At 44.3% G+C, this 24,766-nt stretch overlaps 1 protein-coding gene across 1 annotated transcript in view; it reads right to left on the reverse strand.

Annotated features, from left to right (window-relative positions):
* Window positions 1-24,766, reverse strand: part of LOC126484950 (uncharacterized protein KIAA1522-like) — a 488,837-nt gene that overhangs the window by 80,504 nt on the left and 383,567 nt on the right. The window contains exons 14-15 of the mRNA XM_050108551.1: window positions 12,106-12,406; window positions 7,873-8,026 (exon numbers count right to left, since the gene is read on the reverse strand). Coding sequence (XP_049964508.1) covers window positions 7,873-8,026; window positions 12,106-12,406 — 455 coding nt within the window. The remainder of the gene's footprint in view (window positions 1-7,872; window positions 8,027-12,105; window positions 12,407-24,766) is intronic.

Consider the following 24,766-nt stretch of genomic DNA (forward strand, 5'->3'; position numbering starts at 1 on the left):
ACACTGGGTGATAAAGTCACACGGCTGGAGTAGATTTTCAACATATTGTAGTAAATCTGCATTTCTTGTTGACCTCTACATTCAAATGTATGACTTCATTTATACCAAACAGAACATCACACTCTGCAGCGAAATACCGCAGTGCCATTACAGAAGTTTGAACTGTTTCGGCTTTACTACGCTATCGTGAATCAGTCTTCTAAGGAGACCGTTCCTGGCAGAAACTCTTAGCTTGGTGTTCAAGTAATGGTTCTTGTGTGTAAGAGAGAGTTCGAGTGTCGTTCCTAGGTATTCTGCAGTATCATGTTGTTTCAATTCAACCCCTGACCTGACAACCTTTAATTTGCGAGTGACTTCCCGGCTTCTTAACTGGAAAGCACATACCTGTGTCTTCGATGGATTTGGTTTAAGCTGATTTGCACTGTAATCTCTTGACGCCCCTTTCAAGAGCATTAGTGAGTATGTTTTCTACCGATTCAAAGTGTTTGCTCAGTATGGCTAGGGCGAGATCATCGGTATACAAGGAACTCTGGTACTGGAGGCCAGAAGTTGGTCATCAGTAAATATATTGAACGGGATTGACGTCAATACGCTTCCTTGAAGGAGACTGTTCTTCTATAACTTCCGTCGGCTACGCTGTCTTTGAAAGTCAACGTAGATCAAGAACCCAGCTCCCGAAATGGGTGATTCGGATAGTAAGAAGAGAAACGTGCTATGCGGGAGCTCTGCCAGAGAAATGCAGGGATGAATGAATCGTCGTTCGTACGATGTAATAAACGGATTAACATGTACTTAGGGCTAACATTCTAGGTGTTACGAGATTGTTTTTAATGTCTATAGTTTCTCCTATTAGAATGTTGGTTTATAAGTTTTTTGTATCGAGCGAGGCAAATCTAGCCCCTGGCGGAATATCATTTTGTTGCTAATTCATAACACTTTTTTACGCTATAATGTGACTGGCAGTACTAATAATCGCCATTGTAGATCAGGAGTTTATAAATTAATGCGCAGTGATTTTGACAAAATATGTATTGGTCAAACTGGGCGTAATTTTACAACACGGTTCAAAGCACATATCTCGGATAAGCACGTAAAAAATCAGTCTTTGGACAACATCTGAGTTGTAAAAATCATTCAGAAGGAGATATCATGAATAACATCAAAATTCTGCATTCTATTCCAATAGGTTTACTCGTGAACACTCTGGAAGAAATAGAAATATCTGTTTATTTCAAAAATAATCCGTCAACCCTGTTGAATGAACAGGCGGATTTCCGAGCAATCATGAATAACATCAAAATTCTGAATTATATTCCAAAAGGTTTACTCGTGAACACTCTGGAAGAAATAGAAATATCTGTTTATTTCAAAAATAATCCGTCAACCCTGTTGAATGAACAGGCGGATTTCCGAGGAAAAGATTTCTTCGAATTATTTGGCGGCTTCATTTAAGTAGACTGCTGTTTTTCGTTTTATCTTAATTTCAGTGGCATTTTCATTTTGTATACCAAAATCTCGTAACAGATAGATACATATAATTATGTTGTTGAGGATTTATTAACAAAACTTTGATACGAGTGAGTACTCTAGAATTTTTCCAGTTTAATTAATTGACCGTACATTTTTTTATCACTAGATTTTATACGGTGACAAAATTTTTCGACAAATAACGGCTTATGGGCTTCCAGGTACATTGTTCTTTGTGAAAAATAGTTCTATATTAAAGAATGTGACCAGCATTCCAGTTTTGTTATATGATCAGGGGATATTTCATAATCATATGTTATGCGTTGACGTAATTTTACCACAAATAACAATTTATTGGCTTCCAAAAATGTTAAAATGTGTGTGAAATCTTATGGGACTTAACTGCTAAGGTCCTCAGTCCCTAAGCTTACACACTACTTAACCTAAGTTATCCTAAGGAGAAACACACACATCCATGTCCGAGGAAGGACTCGAACATCCGCCGGGATCAGCCGCACAGGCCATGACAGCAGCGCCCTAGACCGCTCGGCTAATCCCGCGCTTGGCTTCCAAGTACTATTGTTCTTTCGTAAAGCAGGTCTGTATTACGAGTACGACTAGCTTTTTGCTGGCAACTTATAGAAAAAATTGTTCTGCCGCCACTTCAGAAACACCATCTTGATTATCTTCCAGCTGCGATCGCCCTCACTCGTTATGTTAACGAATGATGTCCATGATACACACCTTTGATATTTGCTGGCCATCTTACTACGACGTCTCCTTGGCAACTGCGTCCGTAGCTAGCAAGTCCAGGCCAGAAGAGTGCGCCAATGTTCTATTTAATTTCGTATTACTCAGATCACAGCATAATTACTGTATAATTGTCATAGTTTATAGTTATTTTACATAAATCCATTTGTTTATTCTATATACACTTTCTATTGATCAAATAGGCGATGCTATGAATATATGATACTACTTAAAAAAATTATTTCCGCCAGATGGTACTACAAGAAATAAGAGAAATATGAGAAATAATTTTTAAATAGTCTCATTACAGTTAGTCATTATTTTGAATAATCTATTCTGTTCTATAGGCACTGCTTTTTATAATTACTCACTTTCAGGTAAATCGTATCTTCAAATGATAAGTAATTTATGTAAATCGTTCCTCATTGGCTGACGCTAACGTCGGCACAAACATACCATCACAAGATCTATATAACACAATGCTTCCTAGACAACAGCAGCAATTTCAGTGATTGAGGTGTCTACTGACTGTTCTGGACGTCCTCGGCTTCAGCTGATGGGTAACAACTCCTCAGTTTTAATAAGTTACTTCATTTTAAGTTACTGACTTCTTTATGTAACTAGCACGATTTCTATACTTTACAGTGCTATTCTGAAGATTGCCTAAGACTAGGACGAAACTGATTATTTTAGATAAAATAACCATTGCGATCAAGACAGTTTTTCACTAGTCTTACATAGCTTATAAGATCACTGTTCTCAAAAAGTGTTACCAAAAGTACTGAATGTGAACATTAGTGAAAGTGAAACAAACATATTACAGAAAGGGTGAACTCACAGCACTGGAGGAAACAGTGCCACAGTAGAACAACAGAAACGACTGAACATGTAGGGACTACAATAGATACAGCAAAGCTTCCCATAGTAGAGCAGAACAATGTAGTTAGTAAAATATCCAAAATAATCGAGAAACAGAACAAGAACAGTCAACTGATAAGAGAACCAATGAGACCCGCGAGAAACTTAATATCAAGAGTGGTGACCACGAAGTAGACGAAGTTAAGGAATTCTGCTACCTCGGAAGCAAGATAATCCATAAGATATGAAGCAAGAGCACATAAAAAGCAGAGTATCACGGCAAAGAGCGTTTCCCTGGAGAAGACAAGCCTACTGGTATCAAACATAGGCCTTAATTTGGGAAGAAATTTCAGAGAATGAACGTCTGGAGCACGGCATTGTATTGTAGTGAATTATGAACAGTGGGCAAACCGGAACAGAAAAGAATCGAAGTGTTTTAGATGTGGTGCTGCAGAAGAATGTTGACGTCGACTGATAACGAATGAAAATGTTTCTCTGCAGAATAGACGAAGAGAGGAACACATGGAAAACATTGACAAGAAGAAGGAATAGGGAATAACCTCCATAGTGCTCCAGGAAGCTGCAGGGGGTAAAAACTGTAATGGACGACGGAGATTGGAATACATCCAAAGAAAAACTGAAGATGAGAATGTAAGGAGAGAGAAGAGAGAGAGAGACAGAGAGAAAGAAAGACGCTGCAGTCATGGACTGTGCGGCTGGTCCCGGCGGCGGTTCGAGTTCTCCCTCGGGCATGAGTGTGTGTGTATGTCCTTAGGATAATTAAGGTAAAGTAGTGTGTAAGCTTAGGGACTGATGACCTTAGCAGTTCACACATATCTGAATAGAGAGAGAGAGAGAGAGAGAGAGAGAGAGAGAGAGTGTACCGCGCTATAAGGGGACCACGCCCTAATCTCGCAAAACAGTCCCATACCGTAATAGCACCTCCCCTGTACTTCAATGTTGGCACTATGCTTGATGGTAGGTAAAGTTTTCCACGCATTCGCCAAACCCAAATACTCCGATCGGTTTGCCACAGGGTATAGCGTGATTCATCAATCCAAATCATTCGTTGTTAGTCATTCACTGTGCAAAAAAATGGCTCTGAGCACTATGGGACTTAACATCTATGGTCATCAGTCCCCTAGAACTTAGAACTACTTAAACCTAACTAACCTAAGGACAGCACACAACACCCAGCCATCACGAGGCAGAGAAAATCCCTGACCCCACCGGGAATCGAACCCGGGAACCCGGGCGTGGGAAGCGAGAACGCTACCGCACGACCACGAGATGCGGGCTTCACTGTTCAATGGTGTCGCTTTTTTACACCACCTCAATTGTCGCATAGTACTGACTATGGAAATTTGTGGCTTATGAGAAGCCCCTCAGCCAATTTACCTCATTCTTTCTAACTCCCTGCGCACAGTTACTGCGCTAGCTGGACTGCTAGCAGCATTTTGGAACTGACGATTGATTCTTTCTGCTCATTTTAAGCGATTTTTACAGCCATCCTTCCAGATGTTCGACGGTCCCTGTCCAGATTGAAATGTCAGTGATGCATAGGACACTCATGTGACATCCAACGACTAACCTTCATTCGAAGAGACTGAGCTATACTGACCGGTCCATTCCGCTGTTACCTCTTCTCTACTGACAACACAATACTCACTGCCTCCTTTTAAGTGCGGGTCCGCCTCTAGTGACATCTAGTAGCGAATTCCCCATTACATAGGAGTGTCCGGATACTTCAGACCGTACAGTGTATGTTTCATGAAATAACCATGACGAGGAAACGCAAGAAATTAGATCTCACACAGGAGTTCATCGAAAACCGTTCCTGCCACACTGGAAACAGATAGTGGTTCCAGAGGTACGCCGTAAGGTGGCTTGCATAATACATACACTGATCAGCCAAAACATTATGACCACTGCCCACAGCGACGTTGGATGCCACCTGTTGGCGTTTCGGCACGTGACGCGGTAACTAAAGTATCAAAGCGGTACAGACACGGATGGAGGATCACCCTAGCGGAGATATGGGTTCCAACTGGGGAAATCCATTGACATAAGCGACCTCGAAAAGGGCAGATTATTATTACGCAGAGCTCCTGAACGAGTATCCCTAAAACGGTGAAGCTGGTTGAATGTTCTAGCGCTAGTGTTGTGAGCATATACGGAAAGAGGTAGAAGGACAATGAAACTGCCACTAGCCGCTAAATGATTGAACGTCCACGACTCTTCACAGAACGTGGCGTTCGCAGGCTTTTCTGGTGTGTAATGAAGGATAGATGGTGATTTGTGACATCTCTTCCGAAAGAGCACAGTGCTGGTGCACGCACAAGCATTTCGTAGCGCACCGTTCATCATACATTGTGGAACATGGAGCACTGCAGCAGGCCATCCCTACGTGTTCACATGTTGACCCAAAGAGATCGTCAATTACGACTGCAGTAGGCATGGGAGCATCGGGATTCTATCGGCGATCAATGAAAACGTAAAAATGTGATTCACCCAAAGAGCCCACACGTCGTAATTACGACTGCAGTAGGCACGGAACCATCGGAATTCTACCGGCGATCAATGGAAACGTGTCGGCTCTTCGGGCGAATCACATTTTTGCCACACTAGGTTGATTGTCGTCTCCACTGATACCGTCACCCAGTTGAAGGGCAGCTCGAAACGTGCAGCGCACCACGGACGCAGGCAGGTGGGACGAATATTAAGCTATGATAGACATTCTCCTACGCTTGCATGGCACCTGTGGTAGTAACCGAAGACATGCTGACAGCTGCGAACCACCTGCATCCCTTCATGCTTGATGTCTTCCCCGACTGCGGTGTCATCTTTCAGCAGTATAACTGTCCGTGCCTCGGAACCCGATGCGTGGCACAGTGGTTTGAGGTGCATTGTAGTGGGCTCATGGTGATGTCTCGGCGACGAAATTCGCCTGATGCAAATTCAGTAGAACCCACCTGGGTCGCCATCGGGCACCATCGCCTCATACGCAAATCAGCGGCTCGTTATTTATGCGAATTACGAAACCTGCGTATAGACATCTAATGCCACATACCTCCACAAACCTACCAAAAAACTGTCGGATCCCTAATTCGCAGAATCAGTGATCTATTTAGTACTAAAGACGGACAAAGAAGCTATTAAGTAGGTGGTCAAAATGTTTTGGCTGATCATTGTATGTAGATTTAGAATAACAGAGAGAAACATCACTGATGATTGCTCTAACAGTCCACGGGTATACTGCCGGTGCATAGTGTTCAACGGGCACAATATTTCGGCGATCAGACATGTCGCCATCGTCAGGTGCGCTGACGAACTGAGCTCCTGAGGGCCGGCGGCCGATTTAAATTCCCTCCCCCCGCGGGCCACCCTCTTCGCCGCGCCGGCGACCGCGAAGACGTGGGCGTCGGAATCTGTCGTAGCGTTGATGTGCTTGCTACGTCCGCCCTGGTCGCCAGTACGTGCTTCTTGCTGAGAGTCTTCTTAATTACATTCAATGCCGGGTCCCAAGCCTTGCTGAGATTGTAGCCGCAATCTCGGTTGATAAGATCTTCCCTGGTGCGAATTTCGATAGCCTCCCTTATAACGCTGTCCCAATATTTAGAGGTCTGAGCCAGGATCTTGGTACGCTCATAATCCATCTCGTGTTTCTCGGACAAACAGTGCTCTACTACCGCCGACTTATTTGGATATTTCAGTCGAGTGTGCCTTTGATGTTCTCGGCAACGATCTTCAATGGTGCGTACTGTTTGTCCGATATAAGTCTTCCCACACTCACAGGGAATTTGGTATATGCCGGCCTTCCTCAAACCGAGGTCATTTTTCGCCCTTCCCAGTAATGCTCGTGTTTTATTGGACGGGCAAAAGACGGTTTTAACTCGGTGTTTCTTTAATATACGGCCGATTTTCCCCGATAGTGCGCCGTTGTACGGAATAAAGGCAGTGGCTACCTCTTCTTCCGTGACTTCATCCGTCTCCATAGGTTGTGCTGTGGTGGTGGGACGGAGACCGCGTCTAATCTGCCATTCCGAGTACACGGTTTTAAGGTGTTCCAATTCCTAGGGCAGATTCTCTGCGTCTGAGATGCTGCTCGCCCTGTGTACTAGTGTTTTTAGTACTCCATTCCTCTGAGAAGGGTGGTGGCAACTGTCTGCATGCAGTTACAGGTCAGTATGCGTTTTCTTCCTGTACATACCGTGGCTAAGGGTACCATCAACTCTTCTCTTGACCATGACGTCGAGGAATGGTAATCTTCCTTCTGCTTCGGTCTCCATAGTGAATTTGATGTTTAGATGTATGGGGTTTAGGTGTGTAAGGAAATCCAGGAGCTTGTCCCTACCATGGGGTCAGATGACGAACGTGTCATCGACATAACGGAAGAAACAAGTAGGTTTCCAATTGGATGACGCCGGCGGGCGTAGGGGATTTAAATCGGCCGCCCGCCCTCAGGAGCTCGTTCGTCAGCGCACCTGACGATGGCGACATGACTGATCGCCGAAATATTGTGCCCGTTGGACACTACGAACCGGCAGCATACCCGTGGACTGTTCGAGCAACAAATACGCCGGGAGAAACTGAAGAATCACATCACTGATGATGTTCTGGAAAGTAGAATATAGAAGACCTCGATGTACAAAAAAAGAGCACTGTCAGAAATTACATGTAGACCATGTTTTACAATTCTGCAACACCATTACCAACGGTGACTTCGGTAAGTGGCGACACAAACGAAGATACTGGAGGGGCTCGTTTATAAAGCGCTGAATGTTGGAGTGTGCTCACCTTCCTGGAGTGTCTTCGTCTCGGCGGCCTGCCCCGTGGGAAAGATGGTCTTCACGTAGATGCCCATGTGGCCCCTGGGCGAGTCGCGGCCGCCCACGATGCTGAAGCCCAGAGACTTCTTGCCTGGGCCCTTCTCGAACAGCACGGTGTGAACCTACACACACCGACAGGATACTGGTGAGCACACCTGGAAAAGGTACCCCTACGTCAATAGCATCACTTTCCTTTAATGGCACAATCATACCCACAGAGGAACCAAGACGTAAGGACTAATCTCCTTGAGTAGTTACCGAAATACATTTAAATAGCAACATGTACGTCAAGGCAAATGGGTTGTCATTAACTTTTGACAGAACTCCATAGGCACGGTAATTCTCGCAGCGTCTAGAAACTGCGTGACGGGCAGCCATTTCTGTTGAGTTACACACAAAATTAACCTTCAGCCTCGAGCAATATACAAAATATCACTTGAATTCGAAGTAAAGTCGTAATTATGTCACACACAGAGCTGTCGAAAGTCATGGCATAGTGATGTGCACATACACTCATACAGATGGCGGGAGTACCAGGTCCACAGGTATAAAAGGGCAGTGCAATGTCGCAGCTGTCCCCACGTAATCACAGCTGAACGACGGGAATTAACAGACTGAGTCAGAGATAGACGTATGGGACATTCCATTTCAGAAATAGTTAGGGAATTCAGTATTGCGAGATCCACAGTGTAAAGCGTGTGGCGAGAATACCAAATTATCAGGCATGACCTCTCACCATGGATAACGCAGGGGCCGACTTGCCCCACTTAACGGCCGCTGAGAGCAGAGGCGTTTGCGCAGAGTTGTCATTGCTAACAGACAAGCAACACTGTGTGAAATAATATCAGAAATGAGTGTGGGACATACGACGAACGTATGCGTTAGGAAAGTGCGGCGAAATTTCAGGTTAATGGGGTATGACAGTAAACGACCGACGCAAGTGCCTTTGCTAACAGCACGACATGCCCTGCAGCGCCTCTCCTGGGCTCGTTACCATATTGGTTGGACGCTAGGCTATTGGAAAGCCGTGGCGTGGTGGACGGATCCCGATCTCAGTTGGTAATAGCTGATGGTAAAGTTCGGGTGTGTCGCAGACACCACGAAGCAATGGAGCCATGTTGTCAACAAGGCTCTGTGCAAGCCGGTGGTGGCTCCATAATGCTGTGGGCTGTGTTTACATGTAATGGACTGGGTCTTTTGATCCAACTGCACCGATCATTGATTCGAAATGGGTATGTTAAGGTACCTGGAGACCACTTTCAGTCGTTCATGGGCTTCATGTTCTCAAACAACGATGGAATTTTTATGGTTGACAATGTCCTATGTCACGGGGTCACAATTATTCGTGATTGGTTTGAAGAATATTCTGGCCATTCCGAGCGAATGATGTGGCCACCCAGATCGCGCGACATGAATCCCATCGAGCGTTTATGGGACGTAATCGAGAGGTAAGTTCATGCACAAAATCTTGTATCGACAACACTTTGCAATTATGGACGTCTTTAGAGGCAGCATGCGTCAGTATTTCCATAGGGGACTTCCAATGACTTGTTGAGTCCATGCCACGTGGAGTTGCTGACTATTCCGGGCAAAATGAGGTCCGACACGATACTAGGCGGTCCCATGACTTTTGTCGCTTCCGTGTATAGCTCTAACAAGGGCGTCACTAGCCACTATGTTAAAAGAAGCTGTCCGAGTAGATAGAGCGGAGATGCGTATTGCTTGGAGCCATTGTAAAAAGAAAGTTGAAACGCAATATATGTCACACACCTTAGACCAGGGTACTGGTGTGACATAAATTTGTAGTTTCGACACTGATTTCACGCGACTTGATTTTCCAGCCTGTTTTTTTTTTCGTGTGTAAGTGGTAAAAATAATCAAATATTACACAACATTCTGACATTTCAGTTGATTGTTGGTAAGAGGTCATGGGTTATTTGATCAGAATGAATATGGATAGTAAACCGTGGTAAGAATTGCTGTTTTGAAGAGCGCACCGCAGCGCGTAGTGTGAAGCAGTCTCCCTCCGTTTCTGGCGGTGGCGCCGCTGTGACAATCGCAGTTTTGGTGTCTCCCTCTAGTAGGAAAGGGGAAAAGTTGCCTGTGCACGTGCATTTAAAGGGCGCTATGAGCTCGCCAGTCGGTGAGTCTGGGAGTCGGTGCAGTGAGTCGACAGAGTCAGTCGGAAGGCAGACACTCGCATGTTAGTCAGTCGGCCCTAAGTCTCCGTCGCTGTTAGGTTGTGGACTGAGTCGGGTTCGTCGTTACTCCGCTGTTGGACGAGTTGGCAGTCAGCAGCAGGCAGGTCCGCACGGTGCAAGTACGCGCCGGGACCGTGGTCGAAGCAGACGGAAGGCCGTTGGTCGATCGGTCGGCTGGTCGTCGGATGGCGACATGTGGTCTGCTGAGCGTTGACACCAGGATCAGTCGGGAAGAGCCGGCAGCCAGCAACAGTCGGGTCCGTATGGTTTTAGTATTCGCCGGGACCGCTGCCGGCGAAAGCGGGCTGCCGTTGGTCGTTTGCTCGGCCGGTCGTCTTAGTCAACGACGTCTTGGATTCTCAGGATGAACACCATTTTCCAAGTCGGGATGTGGTTGGACCTTGTTGGTTCGTTGGAACTGAGCAGCGACGCAGTCTCCACAGCGCGAAGCCAGGCCGAGGCTTTTGGCGGCGGGCACGCGCTGTTGCATTTGGAGGCGCTAGCTGCGAGAGCGACTTTTCGCTTTCCTCCGAAGCAGGATCCTCAAGTTGGGTAATTGGCTACTTCCTTTTAAATCTCGACTGTTACGATTTGTTCGTTATTTGTAGATTATTGTTTCCTCAGCCGTTCACGCGTGTGATAAGAAGTGGTGTGTGTTGTTGTCTAGAACCCCCAGCCTTCTTCCGTAGTGATTTGACAGTTGTGACTTGTGTTTTCTGTATTCTTTTAAACTTGTCTTGAGTGGTGTTTGATGCGTTGATCTTGGTGAGACCGAGTTAGAAGGTGTAGGTATCTTGGTTTACTCGACATCGGCCGATATTCTCTGTATGTCTGTCGTTCGGAGCTACCTCTGTCATGTTTGTCGGATTCGGTGTGTTAACGAATTTATTGCTTGGAGTGCAACGGCCTAATTCCTGAAATAATTTTTGTCGTGCCTATCATCTTGAGAGGCGGTATATGTGTACTGTAGAGCATGGTAACTCGTTTGGCCAACCTTGTATAATTTTATATAAGATTGCATTTCATGGGCTTTTATTTAAATGGTCATTTTAGTATATAAAGTTGCCACCTTTCCACCGTCACAATTTTCTTAGAAGTTAAAATAAAGTTGCACCTTCGGCGGCAAGTTAATCTTTTACTTTTAGTATTTTGTACCATTTCCATCCCTCCTACGGGGTGCATAGTTTGTGTGTTTGTGTCAATTGTTAAAACTTTTGCTTTAAGGTAATCTGGTGTGTTGCAGATTTGCACCAGTGTAGTCTTTCAGAGATTGTTGTGAGCGGTCGTGAGTACGGCCGTGTCAAAAGGGAGCGGCAAGGTTCTCAGCCCGAAAGCTCATATACTCAAAAATTTGTTTCTTTCTGCCTGTGAATAAATTGTAACTTGATATTTAGAGGGTGCTTTCTGCTTATAATTTAAAATCTGTTTCTTAAAAAAAAAAAGAAAGCTTTTAGGAATAAAATTCCCATTTTTTAAAAGCACTTTGATTTTGATTTCTTCAGTTACTCCCTGGCAACTACTCCCACGTTCACATAGTGCGATTAAATGTGTTAATGTTCTTGATGAATCGCTACTAAATAAAATAAATTTTTAAGAATATTCTTTGAAAATTAAATCCACGGTTGAGATAGAATGATCAAAAGACTCTGAGAAACAATGGGTAGGGCAAGCAAGTGATTTGTTTAACTCTGAAAGGATTGGTCAGAATTGGCGAACAAGGAGAACTAGACAAGAAAGTGCACACCTACCAATATGTTAGAGAGCAACAAAAGAGAAGGATACAGGAAATGGAGACAGAGAGAGAGAGAGAGAGAGAGAGAGTCACCAGTGGAGGAGACAAGAGGACGCTGAAGATCTCCGAAGCACAACGGTTGGATGAAGAGGTTGTGGCAGGAGAAGAAGAAAACAGAACCCATTAAGGGGGCTACCCTTGTCGTTCAGAGGTCGTAACAAAAATAGAAGTCAGTTGTCGGTGCTAAGACTGGCGAGGCGCGACTCACCGTCATGGGGTGCTGCTGCTGGCGCTGCTTGGTCTCCGGGGAGGCGCCGCGCAGCGCGGGCGTCGACACGAAGACGTCGTCGACCATCTCTGCGAGCGGCGAGCGGGCGCCCGTGCTGTCGCTGAGGGTGCGCTTCTGCGCGGCGTCGCTGCCGGCGGAGAGCAGCCCGCTGGCGCTGTTGCACACGCCGACGCCGCCGGCGCTCGCCACGGCCGCCACGTGCAGCGCCGCGCGCGACGCCCGCCGCGTCGCCAGGTACGGGTCACGCCGGTTCGTCAGCGACACCGGCGGGATGATCGGCCTGCAGGTAAGGGGAACCCTTAGCTATCTAGTGGTGCAGCGCTCTTACAAGGGAAGTACTCACTTTCAACAAAAAAAACCGAATCCAAATAATTTTAAAATACAGGGTGTCCACAATGAGACTCCAACATCTGAACTCATAAAATCTGAGAGGAAACACAATTTATTGACTAACAAATACAGGGAAATCATACAGCAGCTCATCAAGTTTTCATACACGGGTGGACGGTTCAGTACACTTCAACATGGACGCCACGGGTAGCGCGAAGAATATCAAGTCTATAATCGATTTCGTGCCCTGTGTTGCGGAGCATCTGTTCTGTGACAGAGTTGATGACAATTCTTATGCGCTGTTTCAAGTCTTGCAGGCCCTTTACTGGCGTAGCGTATATCCGGTCTTTCACATTACCCCACAAGAAAGAATCAAAGGGGGTTATGTCGGGCGAACGTGGCGGCCAAGGAATTGGACCTCCACGGCCAATCCATCGTTGCGGGAATGTCTCCTTTAAAAATTTTCGGACATCAAGGCTCCAATGGGGTGGTGCACCGTCCTGTTGAAACATGATGGCTCCATCCACAGTCGGCTCCTGAAAGAAAAACGGCCCAACAATGCGATTCATCATCAAACCACGCCACACATTAACTTTCGGACTGTCGCGCATGTGTTCCCTAGGTGCATGTGGATTTTAGGACCCCCAGCTGCGCACATTGTGACGATTGACAGCCCCTGACACGTGAAAGGTTGCCTCGTCAGTAAACATCACGCGTGATAAAAATGTCTCGTCCGCGGCAATGCGATCTAACATGACACATGCAAATTCTTCTCGCTTTCGTCGATCATCAGGCTTCATTTCTTGCACAATCTGCACTTTATATGCGTACAAACGCAATCGCTGATGAAGCGCTTCGTGCACTGTTGAACGTTTCATACGAAGTTCTCGTGCTGCCTGTCGCACTGATTTCTCTGGACTTTGTTCGAATGACTGCCGCACTTGTTCCACATGATGTTCGCTGATCCCAGGCTTACCACCACCATGCCCTTTCGCAACACTCCCAGTAGACAAAAACAGATCACACCACTACTATATAGTCTTGAAAGACGGGGGTGATTTGTTGTAAACTCGACGAAAGTTTCTTTCCACTTGGGTCGCCGATTTTGTCTCTGCATACGACCAGACCACTTGTGCACGCTCCTTCATATCCTTCATTTTGCTAAAACAATTGATTGCAGCTCCGCTACGGCCATTTGGCGTATCAAATTTGCACGCCACAAACTTGTTGAGTTGCTTTGTCTGCCCCTTCAGGATTCACAGGTCCACCATCTGAAATGAGAAACATATAGGATATTAAAATGTTGGAGTCTCATTGTGGACACCCTGTACTTGCCGCCAGTCAGAACTAAGGAGCTAAATTGCAGGCATTTCATTCGTCAGTTTCTACTCCCTCTAACAGAACTTCAGTGGAAGGTGCTGTTTCCCCACTATGACTTTTCAGCGACTGGTGGAAAACACCTGCTGTTATTGGAAAGTCCAAAAAGTCCATACCACTGGATACCAGAAAACGCCTCTGGCGTTCACAATATCCAACAGGACGAACATCGACGCTGCCAGAAATAATGTGTTACAACATGATAAATTATAAGGTACGAGCCGTTAATATTACTTGGGCTGTGGATACAGTGCTTAATCCCCCTCATCATAGCCAGTTACATCTATCAGTGTGATGTGTGATGTACAGACAAAATGCACTTCATAGCAAATTATTCTGCATGTCGAGTGCGGTGTGTTAAAGATGATGTTTTATAGTACAGAACGCTGTAATAATATTATTAAAAAGCGCATACGACTTATCTGTGTTGTGAAACTTGCCTTGGTCCTCCTTCACTACTAATGGAATTATTCATGGACTTGCTATAGTCTAAGGAACTGACTCAGGGAACATGAGACTGGGATAGTAATTATATTGATTCAAGAATTCTCCAGTAAAATATATTTCCGCACGGGTACACAAAGAGGCAACGCTGTTAACAGAAATCTCGCTAAGTTTTTGACAGATTTACTTCAGATTTTTACACCAGTTTCTATAAACATTCGAACGGATGTATGTTATATAATTTTTAAATGTATACAATATATAAATATGTATGTAATATAGAATGTAGAAATCTTCTAAGCAAACATCTCCAAACGTTCTTGACCGACTCACTTCAAATCTTTACATCATACTTTAATAAAAATTCGGACAGATGTAGGCTGTATATATTTCTAATATATAAATATGTGTGTAATATACTTTGACGGGAAAAAATTGGAACACCAAAAGATAACGAATGTAGTGTAGTGAAATTTCGCGATAGATTTGTCTAGGTAACACGTTTTAGTGGTAAACATTGCAACTCCACAGTGGTCTACGGGTAGCATGTTTGATTAGTAATCAAAATGTACCCCGTCCCGTGTTTGAACCCCGCCATCGCTTACATTTTTAACAAAAATCATCAGGAATGGCTGCCGAAGACTTCCGGCATAAGAAGTCGCGCCTCATTCAGCCAACTGCCTTTTCAAAGAGGGCGGAGGAGCGGATAGAGGTTCAAGGCACTTTCTTGTCCTTGGGGTGGGAAACTGCTTCTAAGGCCGGAAGAACCAGCAATAATCAACTACACGAGGAAAAAAAAAAAATGGAGGCCACTGCATTAAAGACTCATAATGTGTTTCCACGCGACACGTGGTCTGCAATTGAAAAGTATCATGATGATCTCTCCATTGGCAAAAGATTCCGGACTAGTCCCCGATTCAGATCAAGGAAAGGGAACTGCCAATGCGGAGATGACCATGAGAAAAAAACTGAATAACGTTCTGCGAGTCGGTGTGTAGAATTTCAGAAGTTTGAACGTGGTAGGGAAGCTAGAAGATGTCAGAAGGGAAATGCTAAGGCTCGATCTAGATACAGTATCGTGGGGTCAGTGAAGTGAAATGGAAAGAAGACAACGATTTCTGGTCAGATGAATATGGGGTAATATCAACAGCGGCAGAAAATGGTATAACGGGAGTAGGACGCGTTATGAATAGGAAGGCAGGGCAGAGAATAAGTTACTGTGAACTGCTCAGTGAATGGATGGTCCTCATCAGAATCGACAACAAACCAACACCTGCAGGCATACCTGCCGATGTCGCAAGCGGAAGAAGAAAATTAGAGACAGTATATGAGGATATTGAAAGGGAAATTTAGTATGTCAAGGATGATGAGACAGAATGTGATTGTAAGGAAAAGCGTAGAAGAAAGGTTATGGGAGAATATGGGCTTGGTACTAGGAATCAGAGAGAATAAAGATTAATTGAGTTCTGCAATAAATTTCAGCTAGTAATAGGGAACACTGTGTTCAAGAATCACAAGAGAAAGAGGTATACTTGTAAAAGGCCGGGAGATACGGCAAGATTTCAGTTAGGCAGTAGCAGCTGGCCGAGTCACAAGCAGCAACAGGGAAGTAACCGATTTTGTGACTTTCACAAGTTCCTAACCAAGAGCGAATTTTATAATATCGTCTGTGTGCTTTAATAGTTTAATTTCTTGAGTTTCTGCGTGTTCATTTAATATCTAATAGCCACAATTTTCGCATTTCCGTTTGCTTCGAAAAGTATACCGATTTTGTGACATATTACAAGTCCCTAACCAGGGACGAATTATTTAGTGTCACTTTAGTGCTTCGGTAGTTAGGTATTTGAATCTTTGCGTATCAATCTAATTTATGAGACACAGTTACTGCGTTTTCGTCAGGGTCAACAGTAGAGTTTCGAAGCACGTGCCGATAGTTCGTTTATCTGCGTAGTTTAGTTTTCCACGGTCTTTAATATGGACAGGGACTGCAACTATTGTGTGCGGATGCGAGCCGAGTTGGTGACACCTCGCTCTCAGCTTCAGGCAGTGATGGCTTCGGTTCCACAGCTTGAGGCTGCAGTGGATGGGCACCACTGTTGTGGGCCGGCCGTGGGGATCCGACGGACGTCCAGCATGTGCGAGTCCTCCGGTCGGTCCTCACCAGTGGCCGGCCCAGTTACTGCTCGCACTGAGGTTGATCCCTCACCTGAGAGACAATCTCCACGCCTTCCAAATTAATAATATAAGTGTAGACCAGATGTGGCCTGAATTTGAAGAAATAGTACCGGCAGCAGTTGATAGATTTATACCAAATAAATTAACAAACAACGGAGCTGTTCCTCCTTGGTATACAAAACGGGATAGAACACTGTTGCAGAAACAACGAAACGAACATGCCAAATTTAAACAGATTCAAAATCCCCAAGATTGGCGATCTTTTACAGAAGCTCGAAATTTAGCGCGGACATCAATGCGAGATGCTTATAACAGTTTCCACAACGAGACTTTGTCTCTAAACCTGGCAGAAAATCCAAAGAGATTCTGGTCGTATGTGAAGTATGTTAGCTGCAAGAAACAATAAATGCCTTCTCTGCTTGATAGCAATGGAGATACTATCGAAGACAATGCTGCCAGAGCAAATTTACTAAACAAAGACTTCCGAAATGCCTTCACAAAGGAAGACGAAGTAAATATTCCAGAATTCGAATCAAGAACAGCTGCCAACATGAGTAACGTAGAAGTAAATATCCTCGGAGTAGTGAAGCAACTTAAATCACTTAGTAAAAGCAAGTCTTCTGGTCCAGACTATACACCAATTAAGTTCCTTTCAGAATATGCTGATACATTAGCTCCATACTTAACAATCCGTACCCAAAGACTGGTAAGTTGATCAGGTCACACAAATTTTCAAGAAAGGTAGTAGGAGTAATCCACTTAGTTACAGGCCCGTATCGTTAACGTCGATATGCTGTAGGGATCTCGATCATACATTGTGTTCGAACATTATGAATAAGCTCGAAGAAAAGTCTGTGTTGGCACACAATCGATATGGGTTTAGAAAACATCGTTCTTGTAGCTCTTTATTCGCATGAAATGTTGAGTGCTACTGACAAGGGGTTTTAGATAGATTCCGTATTTCTAGATTTTCGGAAGGCTCTTGACAGTGTACCACACAAGCGGCTTGTAGTGAAATTGCGTGCTTATGGAATATCGTCTCAGTTACGTGACTGGGTTTGTGATTCCCATCAGAGCGGTCACAGTTCGTAGAAATTGACGGAAAGTCATCGAGTAAAACGAAAGTGATTTCTGGCGTTCCCCAATGTAGTGTTATAGACTCTTTGTTGTTCCTTAGTTATATAAACGATTTGGGAGACAATCTGAGCAGCCGTCTTAGGTTGTTTGCAAATGACGCTGTCGTTTATCGACCAATAAAGTCATCAGAAGATCATCCGCAGCTCGTGGTCTTGCGGTAGCGTTCTCGTTTCTTGCGCACGGGGTCCCGGGTTCGATTCCCGGCTGTGTCAGGGATTTTCTGTACCTCGTGGTGACTGGGTGTTCATCATCATCATCATCATCATTTCATCATCATTGACTTGCAAGTCGCCGAAGTGGCGTTAACTAAGAAGGACTTGCAATACGGCGGCCGAACTTCCCCTCAAGGAGCCTCCCGGCCAACAATGCCATACGATCATTTCATTTCATCAGAAGATCAAAAGAAATTGCAAAGCGATTTAGAAAAGATATCTGAATGGCGCAAAAATTGGCAGTAGACCCTAAATAAAGAAAAGTTTGAGGTCATCCACATGAATGCTAAAAGGAATTCATTAAACTTCGGTTACACCATAAATCAGTCAAATGTAAAAACTAAATACCTGGGAATCTACAAACTAAATACCTAGGAATTACAATTACGAACAACTTAAATTGAAAGGAACACATAGAAAATGTGGGGAAGACAAACCAAAGACTGCGTTTTATTGACAGGGCACTTAGAAAATGTAACAGATATACTAAGGAGACTGTCTATTCTACGCTTGTCCGTCCGCTTTTAGAATACTGCTGCTCGGTGTGGGATCGTTACCAGATAGGACTGACGGAGTACATCGAAAAAGGTCAAAGAAGGGCAGCACGTTTTTGTATTATAGCGAAATATGGGAGAGAGTATCACAGAAATGATACAGGATTTGGGCTGGACATCATTAAAAGAAAGGCGTTTTTCGTTGCGACGGAATGTTCTCACGAAATTCCAATCACCAACTTTCTCCTCCGAGTGCGAAAATATTTTGTTGACACCGACCTACTAAGAACGAACGATCACCCCAAAAAAATAAGGGAAATCAGAGCTCGTACGGAAAGATATAGATGTTCGTTCTTTCCGCGCGCTGTACGAGATTGGAATAATAGAGAATTGTGAAGGTGGTTCGATGAACCCTTTGCCAGCCACTTAAATGTGATTTGCGGAGTATCCATGTAGGTATAGTAATGATGGAGAGTAGTCTGAAGTTTGGGAGATTAGTCAGAAATAATCAGTATGTAGAGAAGTGGGATATGGAAGTACTAACGTAAGGAATGAAAACATACATTTGAATTTCTCTGAGGCTAGAGATACTACGATCAGTAACAGCTCAGTAGTCGGTTGAGCTGAAGTGAATGGGCGTCTCTAAAAAGGGCAATCACAGAAGTAGGAAAGAAAAGCGTTGGTACAAAGAAGCAAGCGACAAAGAAACCATCGGCAGCAGAAAAAATACTTCAGTTGATCGATGAAAGAAGGAAGTACAATAATGTTCAAGAAAATTCAGAAACACAGACATACAAATCTCTCGGGAATGTGATAAATAGGAAGTGCAGGGAAGCTAAGGCGAAATGGCTGCAAGATTTTTTAAATTCTGAGAAAAATAGGTGTAAGCTTCAGGGAGAGATGGGTAAATACAATATGTACAAAAACCAAGAGGGATTAATAAGCGTAAACGACCAAGAACGAAGGGTTCGGATTAAAAAGGGTGTAAGACAGGGATGTAGTCTTTTCGCCCCTACTGTTCAATGTGTACATCGAAGAAGCAGTGATGGAAATAAAAGAGAGGTTCAGGAGTGGAATTAAAATTCAACGTGAAAGTATCTCAGTGATACGATTCGCTGATGACATTGCTATCCTGATGAAAGTGAAGAAGAATTACATGATCTGCTGAATGGTATGAACAGTCTAATGAGGACAGAATATGAATTGACAGTAAATCGAAGAAAGACGAAAGATAGGAAAAGTAGCGAAAACCGTAACATAAGGATCGGTGATCACGAAGTAGATGAAGGTAAGGAATTCTGCTACCTAGGCAAGAAAACAACCCATGACGGATGGAGTTAGGAGGACGTAAAAAGCAGACTAGCAGTGACAAAAACGTTATTCCCGGGCAAGAGACTTCCTCTAGTATCAAACATAGACCTTAATTTGAAGAAGAAATTTCTGGGAATATACGTTTGGAGTCAGCATTGTATGGCAATGAAACATGGACTGTGGGAAAACCAGAACAGAAGAGTATTGAAGCATTTGAGATATGGTGTTACAGACGAATGTTGAAAATTAGGTGGACTTATAAGGTAAAGAATGAAGATTTTCTGCGCAGAATCGGAGAGGACATTAATATGTGGAAAACACTAACAAGAAGTAAGGACAGGATGGCAGTACATCAGTTAAGAGATCACGGAATAACTTCCTTGGTACAAGAGGCAACTGTAGGGGATAAGATTTGTAGAGGAACACATTAGAACACTTCCAGTAAATAACTGAGGACGTAGCTTTGCAAGTGCTACTCCGAGATGAAGAGGTTGGCACACGAAAGGAATTCGTGGCGGACGGCATCAAACCAGTACGAAGACTGACTGATTACTAGATAAAAAATATCGCAATATCACAGGTTCACGTAAGCACCAGATAAGTCGTTACAAATGCGAAATATTGGTATATTAATAGCTGGTGTAACCGCCAGAATGTTGAATGCAAGCATTTAACGTGTTGTACAGATGCCGGACGTCAGTTTGTAGGATGGAGTTCCATGCCTGTTTCACATGGTCGGTTAATACAGGGACGGTTAGTGCTGTTCGTGGAAGAAGCTCGTGTCGTCTCCGATGATGTCCCAGTGGGACAGATACTGTGATGGAGCGGACCAAGGCAACATGTCGACACTCCGTAGAGCATGTTGAGCTACAACAGCTGTATGTGGGCGACTGTTATCCTGTTGGGAAACAGGAATGTTGTTCACGAATGACAGCAGGTCAGATTGACGAAGCAATTTGCAGTCAGGGAGCGTGGGATGACAACGAGAGAGCTCCTACTATCACACGAAATCGTATCCCAGACCATAACTCCAGTTGTAGGTCCAATGTGTCTAGCACGTATTCAGGTTTTTTGCTGGCCCTCAACTGGCCTCTTCCTAACCAACTCGCGTCCATCACTGGCACCGAAACAGAAGTATCCTTCATCAGAAAACATAACAGACCTCCACCACGTTGTCCAATGAGCTCACGCTTGCACCACTGAAGCGGTGGTTTGGAGTCAGTGGAATGCACGCTATAGGGTGTGTGGCTCGGAGCTGCCCTTGGAGTAAACCGATGTGTACAGTTCGTTGCGTCACAGTAGTACCAATACCAGTTGGCACCACAGTGACACAACGAACTGTATACACTGTGCTGCTCAAATTGCTGCTGTATGTGCAGTCGATGATGCGCCAGGGCCATAAGACGAACACGATAGTGCCACTTGGCCGTCCGGAGCCCGTTCTTCTTAAGACCATAGAATCTCAGACTACCGCTGCGCCGGCCGTTGTGGCCGAGCGGTTCTAGGCGCTTCAGTCCGGATCCGCGCGACTGCTACGGTCGCAGGTTCGAATCCTGCCTCGGGCATGGATGTGTGTGCTGTCCTTAGGTTAGTTAGGTTCAAGTAGTTCTGAGTTCTAGGAGACTGATGACCTCAGATGTTAAGTCCCATAGTGCTCAGAGCCGTTTGAGCCATTCGACTACCGCTGCCAGCAATCAAGTATTCAGCCAAGTCTTTCTGCAAAATCGCGGAAGGAACATCCAGCTTCGTGCATCCCTATTACACGATATCGTCAAGCTGAGTGAGGCGTCTTTGTCGTCTTAAAGGCATTCTTGACTACATCAACTCACTACGCGCAGTCTCAAAAGTAACTAACACTCTTGACCGTTACAGCTTGTATTTAAAGCAAATCTGATTTGCTTCCTCATAGTGGCGCTACTAGCATCACTCTCAAGCGACTGGAGTGAAATTCGAACAGATATCTTCTTTCAGCCTCGCGGGATTAGCCGAGCGGTCTCAGGCGCTGCAGTCATGGACTGTGCGGCTGGTCCCGGCGGAGGTTCGAGTCCTCCCTCGGGCATGGGTGTGTGTGTTTGTCCTTAGGATAATTAGGTTAAGTAGTGTGTAAGCTTAGGGACTGATGAAAAAAAATGGCTCTGAGCACTATGGGACTTAACATCTATGGTCATCAGTCCCCTAGAACTTAGAACTACTTAAACATAACTAACCTAAGGACAGCACACAACACCCAGTCATCACGAAGCAGAGAAAATCCCTGACCCCGTCGGGAATCGAACCCGGGAAGCCGGGAGCGGGAAGCGAGAACGCTACCGCACGACCACGAGCTGCGGACGTAGGGACTGATGACCTTAGCAGTTCAGTCCCATAAGATTCCAGACACACATCTTCTTTCAGTCGTACAAACACGCCTAAACTTTCGTCTGTGTCGCACAACTCCTTGGTGTTACTTTTTTCCGTGAGTGTATGAAGGGGAAACGTTCTTAGCAAAACTCTCGCAAAGCTTTTGACTGATTTACTTCAAATTTTCGCATGGAACTCTAATAAGCACTCAGACAGACATAGGATACACATTTTTTAAACAACAATGTACAGATTTTCTTTTAAATCTGAATGCGAGGAAGGTAATACTGCTCTGTGAAAATGTATGGTTTCGTTTTCTTTCTCAAATCCAGTTTTAAATATTACGGCAGGACATTTGAATCATTAGAAAAATTGTTTCTTCCAAGTATATTCTTTCCTCTTATTTATAATTATATACACAACAATGTACTGTTTTGTCCTCTTCCTCTTAGTCGGTTTTAACAGGAAACAGGAAATTTGGTTTATGACTTATCGGCTTATAATTAGAATACTACTATGGTATCTGAACCGTCGAGTACTTTGTAATCCTACCCTCTGGCACGTTAAAACTTTCCCATCATAGAAGGTAATATCCTCACAGATCCGCAGCTGGTGAAGTTTCTCTCACATCTCGTGTACAAATGATCCCAACTGATTTACTTATTCATTAAATTCTCCATCAACGTTTCGTTTGCAATAACAATAAACAAGGCTTAAGGCCAGAAAAAATGGACAGAGGAGGAGTGGGAGGAAACTGTGGGTAATAAAAGAAAAGTAGAAACGCTGATATCAATTTTCAAATACTCATTTACAAACGAAAACCCAGTGGTATTACCTCTACTTAATTCTAGTCGAAAGGGGTGTTGAGAAACACCTGAAATCAGTGAAAATGAACAAAGCCCCAGGGGCCGATGAAATCCCTTCGAGATTCTGTACCGAATTTACGGCTCGATTATCCCCTGTTTTAAGTATAATCTACCTTAGATACCTCGAATAATAAACCATGCTTAGTAATTGGAAGAAAACGCAGGTCACACGTGTCTCAAAGAAGGGTAACAGAAGTGATTCACAAAACTACAGCGCAATGTTCTTGACATTCATTAATCTTAGAACATATTCTGAGCTATAACGTAATGAGTTATCTCGAACAGAATGACTTTCTCCATACCAACCAGAATGGACCCCCAAATGGCAGTTCAAATGGCTCTGAGCACTATGGGACTTAACATCTGAGGTCATCAGTCCCCTAGAACTTAGAACTACTTAAACCTAACTAACCGAAGGACATCACACACATCCATGCCCGAGGCACGATTCGAACCTGCGACCGTAGTAGTCACGCGGCGACCCCCAAATCATCGGTCATGTGAAACCGAAATTGCACTTTTCTCAGATGACATCCTCAAAGCCATCGATCAAGGCACGCAGAACATGCAATATTTCTCGATTTCCGGAAGGTATTTGACTCAGTACCACATCTATGCTTATGATCAAAAGCATACACACGCCCTGTGTACCAAGATACGAAGTACCCCTTCACGCTGAGCCGGATGGTGACAAAACTATTAGGTTGTAAGTACAAGTCGGTGTGAGTACGTTTCCTGTAGACTGTGTTGCGCTATCGATCAAGTGTACATCGAGTGAATGATGATAATTCTGAGTCAACATCTAAGTCTACTGCCTTTTTGCCTTACGTAGGAAACACTTGCAACAAGATTTTACGGAAATAAGATGTGAAATGTGTTTTCCGACCTCCATCTAAAATTAGAGCGCTTTTGAGTTATGTTACGAATGATCTTGGTCTGCGTAAGACAGGTGTATATCGCATTCCTTGTAGCTGCGGCATGGCATATATTGGTCAAACTATCAGGACCGTGGAGTACCGATGTACTGAGCATAAACGGCACACACGATTACAGCAGCCAAGTAGATCTGCTACTGCCGAACATTTCTTGGATACTGGTCACCCCATGTTATATAATATCACCGAGATATTGGCATGCACGTCCAGCTATTGAGACAGTGTTATTAAGGAGGCAGTTGAGATTAAATTAGCGAGCAACCTCGTTAACAGGAATGGAGGTTTTTGTTTAAACTCTGTTTGGAATCCGGCTCTCTCCCTTGTTAAAAAAAAAAGAGGGACAGAGTTAACGCTACATCACCTGCGAGCTCGTAGTTTCACTATCGATAGCTCTGACTTTGGTAATCTTCGGTGGCACTAGTGTACAGCGTGTGTGTTATCTTTCCTGCATCAGTCCGAGAACCGAGGTTTTAAATTTGCACGTACGTCGCCTTTCCGTTGCAGTTTGCCTTGAAAATGGCGGCGTGTTCTCCTGCCGAAATACCGGCGGTCGCTGAAAGTGTCACCTGGCTGAATTCCCGGAAGTTATGACTTGTCGCTCTAATGAAGTAGGCGAGTGTCAGCAATATGTCTTGTGGTCTTATCGTGCCGTGTTTATCTTCTGCCGTTTGATCAGTCGATAAAAACGCCACTTGCACGCTTAGAGTAGCAGATTGACGGTGACCAACTTTAAACAGAACTTGATTAATTTTCACACACATTTATTAAAATAATAACAAGCATAAAAATTACTTAACTTGGTTCTGGATGCTATTTACAATTGACTACCTGAAGTTCATTTGGTATTGGTACGTTAATCATATTCTCACATATATCTCTGATACTTGACAAAAGTGTCTATACATTTATCTTCATCGCTATGCACAGGAATATGGCAATCTTATTAGGCGGAGACTGGTACAGACAAATGCAGACTGGTACAGTTTGGTGCAGACAAATGCAGACTGACTAATCGGAGG

The sequence above is a fragment of the Schistocerca serialis genome, chromosome 6, assembly GCF_023864345.2.
Source record: "Schistocerca serialis cubense isolate TAMUIC-IGC-003099 chromosome 6, iqSchSeri2.2, whole genome shotgun sequence".
Classification (NCBI taxonomy): domain Eukaryota; kingdom Metazoa; phylum Arthropoda; class Insecta; order Orthoptera; family Acrididae; genus Schistocerca; species Schistocerca serialis.